This window comes from Phodopus roborovskii, unplaced genomic scaffold (genome assembly GCF_943737965.1).
Source record: "Phodopus roborovskii unplaced genomic scaffold, PHOROB, whole genome shotgun sequence".
Lineage (NCBI taxonomy): Eukaryota > Metazoa > Chordata > Mammalia > Rodentia > Cricetidae > Phodopus > Phodopus roborovskii.
The window spans coordinates 27,422,808-27,438,498 of NW_026126517.1; the positions used below are offsets into that span (position 1 = coordinate 27,422,808).

Genomic DNA, 15,691 nt, shown 5'->3' on the forward strand with positions numbered 1-15,691 from the left:
ATATAACTGCAATTCACAAACTGACTTAGTGGAGCCCATTCTATATGAAGAGATACCATGCCCAGACTAGACACAAGGGTATGGGGGGGTGGAAAGGTGCCTTGGTCCTGCCTCAATGAGATGATGAGATAGACTTAGTAGACTTCCTATGGAAGGCCTTACCCTCTCCATGGAGCAGAAGGGAAGAGGGGGGAGTGGAGTGACTAGGAGGAAAGGAGGAAGGAGGAACTGGGATTGGAATGTAAAAATAAATTAATAAAAAAGATGAACAACAACAACAAAGCTGGATGGTTTTTTTCTTTTTTAAAATACTTTTTTCTTATTTTACATATCAATCTCAGTTCCTTCTCCCTCCCACCCTCCCATTTCCCCCACTGGCCCCCCATCCCATCCCCCATCCACTCCCCAGGGAGGGTGAGGCCTTCCATGAGAGATCATCAAAGTTTGTCAAGTCATTTGGGGTAGGGCCTAGGCCTCCCTGTGTCTCTAGGCTAGGGGAGTACCCCTCCATGGGGAATGGGCTCCCAATGTCCATTTACACTAGGGCTACATCCTGGTTCCACTGCCAGAGGTCCTATAGACTGCCCAGTCCTCCTAGCTGACACTCACATTCAGGGGGCCTGGTTTGATCCTATGTTGGTTCCCCAGATGTCAGACTGGGTCCATGAGTTCCCACTTGCTCAGGTCAGCTCTTTCTGTGGGTTTTCCCAGTGTGGTCTTGACTCCTTTGCTTGTTATTCTTCCCTCTCTGAAACTGGATTCCAGCAGTTTGACTCAGTGCTTAGCTATAAATCTCTGCTTCTACTTCCATCAGCTACTGGATGAAGGCTCTAGGATGGCATATAATGTAGTCATCAATCTCATTATAGGGGAAGGGAATTTAAGGTAGCCTCTCCACTATTGCTTAGATTCCTAGTTGGGGTCTTCCTTGTAGATCTCTGTGTAAGCCCCTAGTGTGAGATTCCTCTTTAAATCCATAATGGCTTCCTCTATTGATGTGTCTCTTTTGCTCTCCTCTATTCATCTCCCCATTCAGTCTTCCTGATCCCTCATGTTCTCCTCCCCCCCTTCTCCCCTCCTCTTTCTCCTCTGTCCCTCCCTCCTTCCCCCATGCTCCCAATTTGTTCAGGGTGCTCTTTTCCTTTCTCCGTTACTGGAAGATGCTCCTCCATTGCTGGTGGCAGTGCAAACTTGTATAACCACTTTGGAAATCAGTATGGTGGTTCCTCCGGAAAATGGGTACCAGACTACCTCAAGATCCAACAATTCCACTCTTAGGCTTATACTCAAAGGATGCATATTCACACAACAAGGACATCTGCTCAACTATGTTCATAGCAGCATTATTTGTAATAGCCAGAATCTGGAAGCAACCTAGACACCCCTCAACTGAAGAATTGATGCAGAAAATGTGGTACATTTACACAACAGAGTACTACTTAGTGGGAAAAAAAAAACAATGGAACCTTGAAATTTACAGGCAAATGGATGGAACTAGAAGAAACCGTCCTAAGTAAGGTAACCCAGTCACAGGAAGATAAACATGGTATGTACTCACATACAGATATCAGACATAGAACAAAGGTTTATCAGAATACAATCCACACTTCCAGAAAAGCTAGGAAACAAGGAGGACCGTAAGGGAGACATACATGGTCCCCTGGTGTTTCTCCTCTTTACCCAAGGCTACTTCCTTTCACCCTGCCACCATCAGTTCAGATGCTTTTAAAACAAGTGGGTGAACTGTAAAATCAAACCAATACTTCTCAAAGTTGACTAGATGGCTGGAAAGCTCTTGACTGACATGTTTCCCAAATCAAGACCTTATGGGAACTGGTTTCCTTGTTTTTGCACAGCTTCTTGCTTGATCCTTCTTTGCGAAAGGACTGCGTAACTCCTTGAGGTCTATCATGATTGATTTTGCTTAAGAGGGCTCTTTGCTCATGGCCTAGTCCCTTTCCAAAGGTCTCCACTTTCAAGTTCAACACAGGAACTTGAGACATAGTCAGCTCCTAACATTTCCTTCTCCCTAGACAATTCCCATTTCATGCTTTGGCTTAGGTAACTCCTTTTCATTTCCCAACTCAGAGTTTCATGGCTTCCATCTGTCTCCCATAGAACCTCATTGGGTTCTTTCAAACTACATCATAAGTGTAAAGTCATTTCTTCTCCACTCTGCCACATTCACTAGAGGTCAGGGACTGCCTAAGTCACTCTTCGTTCCTGTTTTTAACATACCCTGGTATACACTAAATGCTTAGCAAAAGTCTACTGAATGACTATAAAGTTAAAGCCTCCCCAAGAAACCATGCTGATTCCAAACAACCTGTCATTTCTACCATCTCCATCCCTATCTTCTACCAGCCTAGCATTGTTCACCCTTTTTGTTACTATGCCTCCTTTCCTGATGGCTTTTAATATGCAACTCCTTCTGAAGGCTCCTGGTAAACAACAACTAGAAACAATGGATGCATTAATATGCACCCTACGGTGGTTGACATGGGCTATGTGGTGCCAACATCAAATACCTGCCATGCATTCACCTCTCTGAACTACCAGTCCCAAATGCATGCAGGACCAGACCTCAAAGAGGTCACCAAAATCTTGCTGTCCCAAAGATAAGATTCATCCATTCAACTCAATAAACAAACAGATACATAATACAAGCTATTATAAGACCTACAGTTAGTATTTGTTCTTAATTCAGGAATGGAATGGGAGACATATAAAACAAAGCATAAACCCCTGTGGCAGGTAATGTTAGGGGAACAATGCTTCATATAGCCTAAGGACCCTATCCAACATCCTAAGAAGTGCCCAGTGGTCATTGCTCCAAACATTCCCAATTAAATGCCTTGCTATATTTGTCACCCCCAGACAAACAGTGAATTCCAGCATCTATCTTGTCCTTGAAGATATATAGGAAAGACTCTAGACATTATCACGGCAACCTCCTTGGTGTTTCCACTGTGTTGATCCCCATGCTAATGCTATTAGAAGGTGATAGTGGGGCCACTTGAGAGGTCTCCAGATCATCAGGAAGCTTTGTCTTTGGGGGTGGGAGAGTAACAAAGCCCCAGCTGTTCCTCTCCATCTTTTTGTTATCATGGCCAGTGGTTAAGCAGCTTTTCTCTGCCGCCCACTCCCACCCTGAGGTGCTGCCTCACCACAGGCCCTAACATCAGAGGGCTAACCAGTCATGGACCAGCACCTCCAAAAATATAAATCTTCTTCTGTTTCTATAAGGTGATTCTCAACCATGTGTTATAGTGACAGAAAGCTGAATCACATTCCTACTACCCTTCTCTCTGCTTATCTCCTTTCAGATTCTTTCTTTTCTTCCAGCCCCAAGCAGCTAGATTCTGCCCCTTACTTGAACATTTTTCCTGCAGATGATGAAAAATGTTGCCTTAGGTCTTGGCTCCTTAGCACTCAGGTCATCTTTTGCTCAGTAGTTAGGAGCTCCAGACTGAATCATGCAAGGATGATGAGCTATGTAACCCAGGAGGGACAGCCACTGTGTCCGGTCAGAGTTTTTTGTGTGTGCAAAGTTGAACAGATATCTCTACATGGCAGGGAGTGGTCTAGCTTTGATTTAGACTGAACCCTAGAGAGCAATGGTAAATTCAAACCTCATGCACAGGAATTCAAATATTTCGTTCTAGTATCAAAGTCTGGAGAAGTTGCTTAGTGACATGGCCTTGAGGTCAGGTTTCTGGTTCAAATGCTAGCTCAGGTCTCTATGGACTGAGCATTGCTGGAGGTATATATGTATTCTTTTTAACTCAAACTTTCTGAACTGTAAAATAGAGGTAATAACAGCTCCCATTCCCTGGTGTTTTCACAAGGATTACTTGGATAATTTATGCAAAGCCCCGTACAATGCCTGACACACCACATGGTATTCAATAAATGTCAACTTTATTTTTGGAAACCTGTATTAGGTATCCAGCAGGCCAGACTCCAAGCAAGACTCTATATGAACCACATCTTGCTGGGAACACCGGGCAGAAAGTGGTTTTAAAAGAGATGACATTAGCAGATTAAGATCTATGCGGGACTCCTTCATTTGCCTTCCTTCTCAAACTCCTTCTAGGTGAATGGTGTGTGGCCAGCATTTTTCTTCAGACAACTTTAGAGAAGATATTCTCTGGGTAGTTTGTTAGTTGAGCTTTGAAATCCAGAGCTAAAGAGGCCAGAGCATCAACTCTCCCTGAAGATACAGGTAGGAAAAACATCAGATACTGTCACTTCAACCTCCTGGCAGACCCACTGACTACCACCCCCCCCCCACACACACACACATCCTGCTGTACTAGGAACTGGCATTCCCTATTAAGACCTGTCTCTGAAGACTTCACCTCCTGCACATAGTCCCTCTGAGGACACAGCCCCAGCATCACCCCTCTTAAGCAGCATTCCTGAAGGAAATGATAATCCCTTCCTCATGAAATGCAGGTGTAGCAAGAAGCTATGAATTTGTCTGTCTTTTTGGCACCTCTTCAACACTTCCCTGATATGGCAGGGCACACACACACACACACACACACACACACAATGCACTCTGCCTTCCCATAATGGAAATCAGAGCAGCCACTTTTCTGGCCTCCTTTGTAGCTAAGATGAAAGCAGGTGGCCGAGGGGCTGTAGGATGACAGGGTGGCATTGCCAGGCCAGATGTGGCATTCGTCCTGAAGGCAGCAGTGATGGAGATGATCAGGTTTCTGGCAGTGACACAAATGTGGCATCCACTGGTGGTGGCAGCAGCCACAGCAGTGTCCTCATTAAGCCAGTTCTGCAGCCTGTGATGGAACATTACTATGGATATGCAGCCTCCAGCCTGTTGGTCCAGGCTCCACTGGCACTGTGAGACACCCAACATTCTTCTATTAACCATTCATGCTTGGTCATATAGAATCAGCCCTTGTTGCCCATTGCTTAGAATTTTGATTCTTGCAGGCCAGAGTGAGAGGAAAAATGCAAAGTGACAGTTTCAAAGTCAAAACTTACTGACAACTCTCTTGCTCAATGAATCTTTCCAGAACTTTTAATTCCTGTATTCTGGCCCTGACCTGCAGGTGGGAAAAAAATCCCCAGTGTTTTTTGTTTGCTTGCTTGCTTGTTTGTTTTGTTTTGTTTTTAAAATAAGCAGAAAAGGTAAAGGCAGAGCACCTGCTCCGTGTCTGTGAAATGGCCTTTGCTGGGAGAGGTCTCAGCTGCTGCTGGGAAGATTCCCAAGGGAGGCTGAGACTGAAGGCCTTTCTTCGGCAGTAGACACACGGAGCAAAGGGACTTGGGTCTATGGCAATGGCTCAATGTTCCCACCATGTTCTGTTCTTCCTGCCTCTCTGACTCTCAGCTGAAGGCACAGCATCCCTCTAAGGCAGGGGCTGTCCACCTTCCTAATGCTGCAACTCTTTAATACAGTTGTGGTGACCCCAACCACAAAATTATTTGTGTTGCTTCTTCATAACTACAATTTTGCTACTGCTATGAACCGTAATGTAAATATCTGATATTTCTAATGGTCTTAGGCAACCCCTGTGGAAGGATCATTTGACAATCCCCCAAAGGGGGTCTCGACCCACAGGTTTAGAACCACTGGTTTAGAGCTAGAGTGGCCTAAGGTTCAAAGCAAGGCAGGAAGCACTGTGGGTGGACTTGGAGCAGGATGGAAGCTCTGTGACTGAACTCCTGCCCAGGGCTTGAGAGAAAACATTGCTTAAAGGACCCTGGCACCTCCACCAGAAAGGCTGGCATAATGCCTGGCTACACACACACAAATTAACCTTCCCAGACTCCTGGGTAGCTAAAGAAGGAAGGCATGGCAGGCCCTGAGAGCCATGCTGAGCCTGGCTTACATGCTCCCTGGTAAGGACTTTCCTATTTCCAAAGACTCTCTGAATCGGGGCAATTGTCTCAGAGGCAGCTGGTGTCTGGCTGAAGAACAGAGCAGATATGAAAACACAGGGCCTGGGATGTGAGCTGCAAGTTGTTGGAGTTGCATAAAGCGTTTCTTCAGATGCTACTTGGCTGTGGTAGGAGAGCCAGTCAAGACCAGAAAGAAGCAAAGCCGAGGGAAGAGGAAGGGGAGAGAAAAAGAGAGAGGTGGGGGAGAGGCTGAAAAGACATAAACCACTAGCTTCTTTCTTATTTTTTTATGTATGCATGTTCACATATGTGTGTGGGGGGGATTGCATGCACACATGTATGCATATGTGATGGGACCAGAGGTCAACCTCAAGCGTGTTTGGTTTTGTTCAGGGTGGGGGTTGTTTTTGTTTTTAAGGCAGGAGTTGTCATTGGCCTGGACTCACCACGTATGGCTGGTCGGCCAGTGGGCTGCAGGGGTCTGCCTGCCTCTATCACCCCAATACTGAGATTATACTCACATGCCACCACACTTGGGTTTCTGTTTTTGTTTGTTTACTTGCTTACTTGAGACAAGCACTTTACCCACTGAGCTACCTCTCTAGCCCCAAGACATCCATTTCTGTTTATACAAGTCACAAGACATGTTCCTTTCTGTTCAAGTTAGACTGGCACATAGACATTCCCACAGTATCACCCATTGCCAAGACAGAGCCCTGGCATGTGCTGTGTTCTCTGCATGTTCTTGTTGGTTTCAGTAGAAATAAAGTTACTGTTTTGCAGAAGCCAAACCATTGCTTCCCCTTCTGGCTTGAGAGGTGTTCCTTCTGCCTGTATCACTTATAAGCACCCCACAACAGTGTCTGTGGAATCCAAACAACTTAAAAAACCCCAGCCTACCACCATGCATTGTACCATAGCCTCTCAAAGAAATGTCAGCAAAAGTCCATAAACCACTTTAGAGTTTCATTCTATATATGCTTCCTCAAAAAAAAAAAAAAAAAAAAAAAAAAGATGCAGACCTCTTCCTGACCCCTGGCCCCTGCCTTGACCCTAGGGGATCTCAGATTGCCAGAACTGTCTCAGAAGATGGCTGAACACCCACTCCAGGCCTGCACTGTAGTCAAATAAAATGAGGCCCTGTTGTTCCATTTTCCTGGTTCCCGCCCAAATACCATTGTCCATCTTTGGGGCTCAGCTTAAACCCACTCCGAGCATCCCATCCTTAGGATGCTGGCACAGATCGCAAGTCCTTACCCCAGGAACAACCACTTCTTTGTTCCCCAGAGGTCTGGAAAGTTCTTGCTCCCTGACAGCCTCATTCATTTGGCTCTTAATTAGACACAGATTCCCCACAGTGCTTCGTCTTCCACTGTGATCTCTGACAAGCTCCCAGGGGTCTCCTCTGACTCCCTATTGAGTCATGTGATCAGAAGGAAGTCATCTGGCCCAGTGTGCTGCCAGGACCCACTCTCCAACCCCATGGCTCCCAGCCCATCTGGAGGCAGCTGTCCAGACTTTTTGCTCATATTAAGCTAATTTGGCTTCCTTTTTTTCCCTATTCCCATTCTGTCTTCTCATGGAGGTGGTTCAGTCTTATGACCACAGGATCAGTCCTGATTTTATTTGGAAACATGTTCTTTTGTCCTTTGCAAAACACACAAATTAGGAAACATCAGAACTCATTTCCTGTCCTGGTCTATGTGGATTTCAGGCCCAAACCATTCAAATCACTATTTCCTTGGTCATTTCCAGTTTATAAACAAATGTCAGGCTCACATTGCCTTACCAAAGCCAAAATGTATTTCAGGTAAGATTTTCTTATATATATAAAACAAAATATATACACCTATGAATTATGATCCAGTCGCCTTGCCAACTCAACTGTAAGCAACTTAAGTAGTTAGCAAGACAAAAAAGGCAAGCTGAATATATATATATATACATATATATATATATTTCTAGTCCCTCTTCTTTTTATTAACTGAACCTGAGGTTTTAGCAGACTGCATAGGTAAAACCATGCATTGGTGACCATCCTTCACAATAGTATCACCTTGAAGTCCATTCTAACCTCAGAGACCTAGGCAGAAATGTATGAGAAATTCCCAGGAAGTTTTGTATAATAGTGGTTCTCAATATGTAGGTCACAGGCCCTATGGTGGTCAAATGACCCTTTTACAGGGGTCGCCCAAGACTATCAGAAACACATACATTTACATTATGATCCATAACAGTAGCAAAACTACAGTCACAAAATAGCAATGAAAATAATGTATGATTGGGGGTCATCACAAGACGAGGAACTACACTAAAAGCTTACATCATTAGGAAGGTTAAGAATCACTGTGCTAAAGAACATACCAATACAATGATACCTAATAGTATTCTGCTATGCCCATAGGTCCATGTCTTTCTCAGCAATCATCAGAGAAGCTTCCTCCAAAGTAGATGGGAAATAACACAGAGATCCACAGTTGGACAATATGTAGAGTGAGAGACCTTGAAGCACTTAGTCCCAAATGGGATGTCTTCCTCAAGACCCTCCCTTCAAGGCTCAGGGAACTTTGAGGAAGAGGAGGCAGAGATTGTAAGAGCCAGAGGGGTGGATGACATGAGGATTTGGTGCTTTCCAGACAGCAGGACTGATTCACATATGAACCCACAGAGATTGTGGCAGCAGGCACAGGACCTGCACCAGCCAGCACTGAGAGGGGGAAGTGGACATGAATCCCCACCCCTAACCAAGAGCTGTCTCCAATGACAACCGCTCTCAAAGGAAAAATCAGTTTTCTTCACCTAAGGGTGGGTCCATGCCCAGCAGTTGACAGCAGCACAAAACAAATAAACTCAGTGATATTTTTGTACTTTTTTTTTTGTCTCATATTACTTTGTTTGAATTTTTTTTCTTACTCGTCTTTTGCTTGTATAATATGGTTTCCAATTTTGTATTTTTAAGGATTGTGTGTGTGTTTCTTTTTGTATGTGTTTCTTGTGCTTTTTCTTTGATTTTGCTTTTTTCTCTAGCTTGTTTCCTCTCTAAATAGCAGAAGAAGGGTGTGCAGTTGGATGGGTAGGGAGGTAGAGAGGATCTGGGAACCATAATCAGAACACACTGTAAAAAAATTTTTAATTTCAATAAAAAAATAAAATTAATGAAGGAGTGAGTGAGAGGGTGATCCTTCCTTCCTGCTTCTTCATCCTACTTCTAGAATGCAGCTGTGAACCCTGGGAGCTCTAGCAGCCATCTTAACCATAAGGATCAGCCCTGCAGGCTAGAGCCATTCAACAGAAGGAGCTTGGTCTCTCACAGCTCTGTAAGGACACCACACCAGTTCAGGACTGCCTAAATCTAGGCTCATTTTAACACACATGCACCCATGCACACATGCACAATCACACACACACACACACACACACACACACACACACACACACTCACACACTACATGTAAGTATGTGTAGTTTAAGCCAAATGTCTTCAATATGCATTCAGATTTAATCATAAACCCACCCCTCCCAAGTCATTATATTTATACAATGAGTAGTTACATAGTTACATGTTTACCCCAAGAAATCTCCTGCACTCATCATTAATTCCTTCATTTAGCTTTTCTGCTTTGGATGACATAAAGAAATTACAACAAGGAAAACTTGAATTTGTCTCATTAATTCTCTGTTGCTCTTCCTGCAAATTGTCACAAACTTTATGGCTTCAAAAAGAGATAGTTACTCTCTTAGAGCGTTGGAGGCTGGACAATGCAAATTGGTATCGAGGCTCTTACCTAAATGTTGACAGAGCTCTGTTCCCTCCAGAAACTGGGGGGAGAATGTTTTCTTGCCTTACCCAGCTTCTGGAAGCTCCTTGGCACACTTTGTGCCTGGCGGTCATGTTCTTCCTCTGTTATTACATCCATCTGTGTTTTATAAAGACCTGTGTGCCTACAGTTTGAGTCTCACTCAGATACTCTAGGATAATCTCTACATTTTTAATCACATATGAGAAACACTTCCCATTTACTTCCCAATATATAGTTGAGGCAGGGTATGAATGCAGGGGAAATTGAAAGTACATTGGAAGAGAATCCAGAATCTGACTAGAAGACAGAAACTTCAACAAAATTGATACAGTCAAAATTGTTCACTTTCTTAAAGACATCCTAGTTAAGGATGTTTAAAAAAACAACCTAATTCTAATCTCCACAGCTTCAGAAAAGATATACTAACTATACAGACATTTACTGGAATGTATATGTACTGACTCTGCATCTGGTTAATTTTGATGTGATTTTTTTTTCTATTTGGGAAGGTTTTTTACCCAATGAAGTTTCAATTAAGAAAAAATATATTGAGCCAAGTCATTTATTAACAGACCATGCTAGCCTTGAACTTGTTCGGTAGCTTATGCATGCTTGAACTTCCAATCCTTTAGTTTTAGTCCTCCCAAAGAGCTAGGACTTCCAGCCTGTGTCATCAGGCCAGGCTTTCCATGTTTTCCCTCTACTCATGTCTTCCTATAGCACAGCCAAATCCACCTCATTTCCCGTTGGCGTCTTGCTATGTCAGGTGACAGCAGGGTTCCCTTACTTTACAAGTAAGCCTGTCCTCTGAAAGAATCCAAGGACTGCCACCCCCCAAAGTGTGGTGTCCTAGTGTGCTAATAATTTAGGTCAAAGGCAGACAGAGAGCAGCAACTACTGAAGGCTATAACCCTCCTTTTCTACTGGAGATCTGTTTCTGCCAGAAGGGAGAGCCACTACCTTCACCCCTGCCTGAGTTTTCATCAACTCCTGTCACAGGAACAAAGAATAAAGTGCCATCACACTTGGACAGTCTTTGTCACTCTCCAGGATCTTCTATTCTGGGTCCCTTTCAATATTCATCAGAGAACTGTTTCAACTTATCGTCTGTTCTGTGGCACACCAAACTTTCTCCCAGGCCACTGCATATTCTCTGTTTAGTGACCCCACAGTCCTTTGTTACCATCTTGTTTCCTAAGGCCCCATCTTGGGCTGATAATGAGTCATCACATTTGTGGTTGCCCTTTGCACAATAGTCAATTTGAGTATCATTTATATCATTAATCAATCTTTTATCAGTTCTTTCCAGCAAACCTTCTCAACATAAAGGGAAACATTTCCCTTCCTCCCACACACTTGAGAACCATGTGGTATGATCACACCTTGGAACACAGCAGTATGACTCACCCAACCTTTCAGATGAAATATGAAGTTCTGAGTACAATGACAAGCCTAATATAGGATTGGAGTCAAGTAGACATGAGCTATAACCCCCATTATTTGGCAGTTACTTAACCTCAATGAGCCTTGATTTCCTCATCTGGGAAATGAAGATAGAAAAGAAAACAATTCCTCACTTATTCTGAGAACCAGAAGCCAGGTGTGTACGGCCTGACTCACAGGAGATGCGAGATAAAGCTCTTGTATTCAGTTTCCTCTCTAGTAGTTGGTTGACCATCCTTTTGACAGTAAAGATACAATCTGGACCCATATGGTCTTCCCTCATAGATACTCAGCCCAGAGCAGGTGCCATTTATGTCATCTACCATGAACTGTTGGCTCCAAATACAGGCTTGAACATTGTTGGGCTCTAGCTATATTTTATCTTAAGATTTTTGCAACATCAGAAGGTTCAGGAAAACCCAGAGAAGATATCATTTGTGGCAGGCCCTGCCATGCAGCAGGATGGCCAGAAGCTGCTGGGTAACTGCTTCCTGATGATAGAGGCTGACTTCATGAGACCCTCAGCCTATACAGGGCAGACCCAGACCAGGAATGCACTGAGTCCTCTGCTCACCAATTGCTTATATGAGGAAAATATCCCTGATTTGGGATCTTACTTAAATGCTAAAAATTGGGGGTAAATTAATTAAGATATAACTCCAATGACACCAGCCTTCCCTCATCAACAGTTCCTAAGACAGGACAGGCAGCATTAATTGTTGCAATTAATTAGGCATTAAACTGATAATGGGTACAGCTGCTAACAATTAACAGCTAATTATGTCAAGCACTTTAACCATTTCACAAAAGAAATGGAAATTGGAGAGAAGGGAGAGGGAGATGAAAAGAGAGAAAGTGGTTACCTTGTAAACAAATCAGAGGTAGTTAGCTCCAAATGCAGCTGGATCCGGCTGTAGAAATGACACATGAAAAGTAGATCCGAGCCCTCTTCCCAGCAAGGCTGAGCTGCACGGGACCCACGTGAGTCTCAATCTAAGTAGAAAAGACTGGAATGGTGATCAGAGCTAACACATGCCAAGCTGCATGCTCAGCACTTGGCACATGCTAGCACACAGAGTGTTATAGCAGACGTACATGGCAATGGCCAGAACATCCCCTAATTTGTGGACAAAAAAGGAAAAAGGCATAGAGAAATAAGTGACTTGCCCTGACCAGGTACTAATATGAAGGCCCAGATTCAAATTCAGATGCTCTGATAGCCCCAAACAAAATGTACATCATTAAACTGACAAATCCTTAATAGTCTGTAAGATCCAGAGAAGTAGTGTTTTATTAAACCATAAGTTCAACCAATTGATTTTAAGAGAAAAGAAACAGTTCAAATTAAAATGAGTATTCCCCAATGTAATAAGAAGACAGAGAGCCACAAATCCCCACAACCCAAACCCAAAGCCACAGTTCCTTTGTGCTCCTGACTGTGAGGACCTACCTTCAGTTTGTCTAGAGAAATCTGTCATCGTGCTGGGGGCTTCCATGCAGCTCCTAAGGGAGCCTCAAGATCCATTCCCCAGCGGACTTCCCAATAAACATCATTAGCTGGTTTTTATTCAGGGCTATTGTTTCTAATGAGTTTTGTCTTTATTACCCATGTAAGAAGAAGCAGAAGGGAAATGAAAAGTCAGACCACACTATACACACACACACACCACCTTACTTAAAGGAATTGATTATCCCAATGAGGAAACAGTTGCAGCAAAAAGCAGTAAACTTGACTCACACTGAGAGAGAAACAACTTGCCCATGGAAGATGACAGACAAAGATGCAGTCCCCATATTCTACATAGGCTTGTCAACTTGTTGGGATACCCATTCCTGGCCTCCCCTATTCCTGGCTTAGCCTTTGGAGATCTCAATTCATTAGGCTTGAAGGGCCCAAGATGCTCCCATTTGATTCAGCTGCTGGTCCATGGACAATAGTTTGAGGACCACTGCCCTACCCTGGTTGTTCAGCCTTATCCCAAACCATGAGAGCTTACCAAGGTCTGCTCCTTTTCCCCAGAGCAAGCTCTTTTCCCAGTCTGGCTTAGTGGTTGCTGGTTCCATTAACTTAGAAGTTTAATTTGAGCTTGATCATACTGGGCCAGGACTAGTTTTCTAAACAGAAGCCAGGAAAGGAGGGATGTTCTGGTTTGCTCTCTATCGCTGTAAGCAAACATCATGGGTGAAAGCAACTTGGAGAAAAGAGAGTTGTACAGTCCATCATCTGCAAAAGCTAAGGCAGGAAACCAGAGGCAAGATCTGGAGCAAAAGCCACAGAGGAATCTTGCTTACTGATTCACTCAACTTGCTTTCTTATACCACTCAGGACCACCTGCCCAGGGGTGGCCCTGCCCAATGATCATGAAAATCCCTCAAAGGCATGCTCACAGCTAGTCTGATGGAGGCAGTTCTTCAAATGAGGCTCTCTCTCCCCATGGAAATCAGCAAGTGTGTGTTGACAAAAACTAACCAGTGCAGGAGCCAAATATTTCCTGTTCCTTTTTAATTTGCTTGAAAGCAGGAAGAACCTTCTGTCACCCAGGAGTGGGAAGGTAACTGTCCCAAACTAGAACACTACTGGGAGGACTTCTCTGGGTAGCAGTTACCTTCTGGTCTTAGCCAGACCTACAACATGGGCATATGTGACTTGCATGCCCAGTTATGTGTGGTCAGAGAGATTCTGTCTAGAGCATGGAATGAAGCAGGAAGCTGAAGGCCTGTGGGCCATTTCATCACTGCAAGGAGCCCCTGTGTAATTGGTCACAGGCTGACCTTCAGAGGTATGAAGGACAAATTGCTTGAAAGCACTTGGCCTAGCCACCACAAAATCATGCCTACTGCAGCTCTGAGTTAGTCTCTCTCTCTCTGTCTCTCTCTCTCTCTCTCTCTCTCTCTCTCTCTCTCTCTCTAAGAATTTGTGTCTTCACTTTCAATTTTGTAGGGGTCTAGTCTACGTATTATACAAAGAAGTTTTGAGACTATGGCGGTTGGAGGAGCAGCAGTGATCGCACGGCAGCTGCTGGAAAGAACTGGATTCTCATTTCAGGTCATCATCAAAAAAGCTAAGTTTGCTATACAATAAGGATCAGGAGATCTGACCCTGGTTGCAGAGTCAATCCTGTTTGCAGAATACAGGGTTGTATTCCCACTTCATCTTTCCAGAGCATCCCAGGATTTCTGTCAGATTCCACCTGGGAAATTACTAGGAGTCCTAGGAATGGAAAGAAAAACTACTGTTGGTTGGAATAAAAACAGGTTTGAATGAGTTCCAGAAAGCAGGCTTCTCAGACTCGTGGACAACAATCTGCTGAAGAAGACAACTTTAAGAAGCCAACTCGAAGCAACATGCAGAGAAGTAAGATGAGGGGAGCTGCCTCAGGAAAGAAGTCGGCTGGTTCACAGTCAAAGAATCTTGAACCAACCCTTCCAGGAAGATGGAGTGGTCGCTCTGCTGAGAACCCCCGTTCTGGTTCTGTGAGGAAGACCAGGAAGACCCCTGGCAATGAAGATGGTGGCAGTAACAGCGAAATGCCTCAGCCCCATCGGAAGAAAAGGGCACGGGCTGACCCCACTGTGGAGAGTGAGGAGGTATTTAAGAAAAGGATGGAAGTGAAAGTGAAGATTCCCGAAGAGCTAAAACCATGGCTGCTGGAGGACTGGGACTTGGTTACCAGGCAGAAGCAGTTGTTCCATCTCCCTGCTCAAAAGAATGTTGATGCCATTCTTGAGGAGTATGCCAACTGTAAGAAATCACAGGGAAACGTTGATAATAAGGAGTATGCAGTTAATGAAGTTGTGGGAGGGATAAAAGAGTATTTCAATGTGATGCTGGGCACTCAGCTGCTCTACAAATTTGAGTGGCCCCAATATGCCGAAATCCTTCTGGCACACCCTGATGCACCAATGTCGCAGATCTATGGAGCACCACACCTACTGAGATTATTTCTGAGAATTGGGGCAATGTTGGCCTATACACCCCTTGATGAGAAAAACCTTGCATTGTTGTTGGGCTATTTTCATGATTTCCTTAAGTATCTGGCAAAGAATTCTGCCTCTCTGTTCACTGCCAGTGATTACAAAGTGGCTTCTGCTGACTACCATCGCAAAGCCCTGTGAAGGTCTACTGGCCACTCACTATTGTCTGGTATCTGTAAACACTTCTGTTAGTCCTCGCATTGTATAATTGATGTTCTTTAAAACTGTCGATGTAAAACAGGGCTTATGTTTCAGTTTGTTTCCTGTTCTGTTGTAAACAGAAAATAAAAGGAGTGTCCGGCTCCTTTCCTCATTTCAAAGTTGCTACCAGTGTATGCAGTAATTAGACAAAGAAGAAATTCAGTAGAACATTTTATTGCCTAGTTGACAACATTGCTTGAATGCTGGTGGTTCTATCCCTTTGACACTACACGGTTTTCTAATATGTGTTCATGCTACGTGATAAGATGCCCTGGTTCCTAGTGCCAAAGGTTCAACTTAAATATATATACCTGAAATCCCATGCATTTGTGCTTCTCCTCCTCCTCTTCCTCCTCCTCCTTCTTCTTTTTTATGGTGCTTGACATAAACAGCCCATCCTC

The 15,691-nt window shown here is 44.0% G+C and overlaps 1 protein-coding gene across 1 annotated transcript; it reads left to right on the plus strand.

Annotated features, from left to right (window-relative positions):
* Positions 1 to 14,135: 14,135 nt before the first annotated feature.
* LOC127231708 (mortality factor 4-like protein 2) lies at positions 14,136 to 15,409 on the plus strand. Its single transcript, XM_051197416.1, has one exon. The coding sequence runs from the start codon at positions 14,376 to 14,378 to the stop codon at positions 15,228 to 15,230; it is 855 nt and encodes a 284-aa protein (XP_051053373.1). The 5' UTR covers positions 14,136 to 14,375; the 3' UTR covers positions 15,231 to 15,409.
* Positions 15,410 to 15,691: the final 282 nt, after the last annotated feature.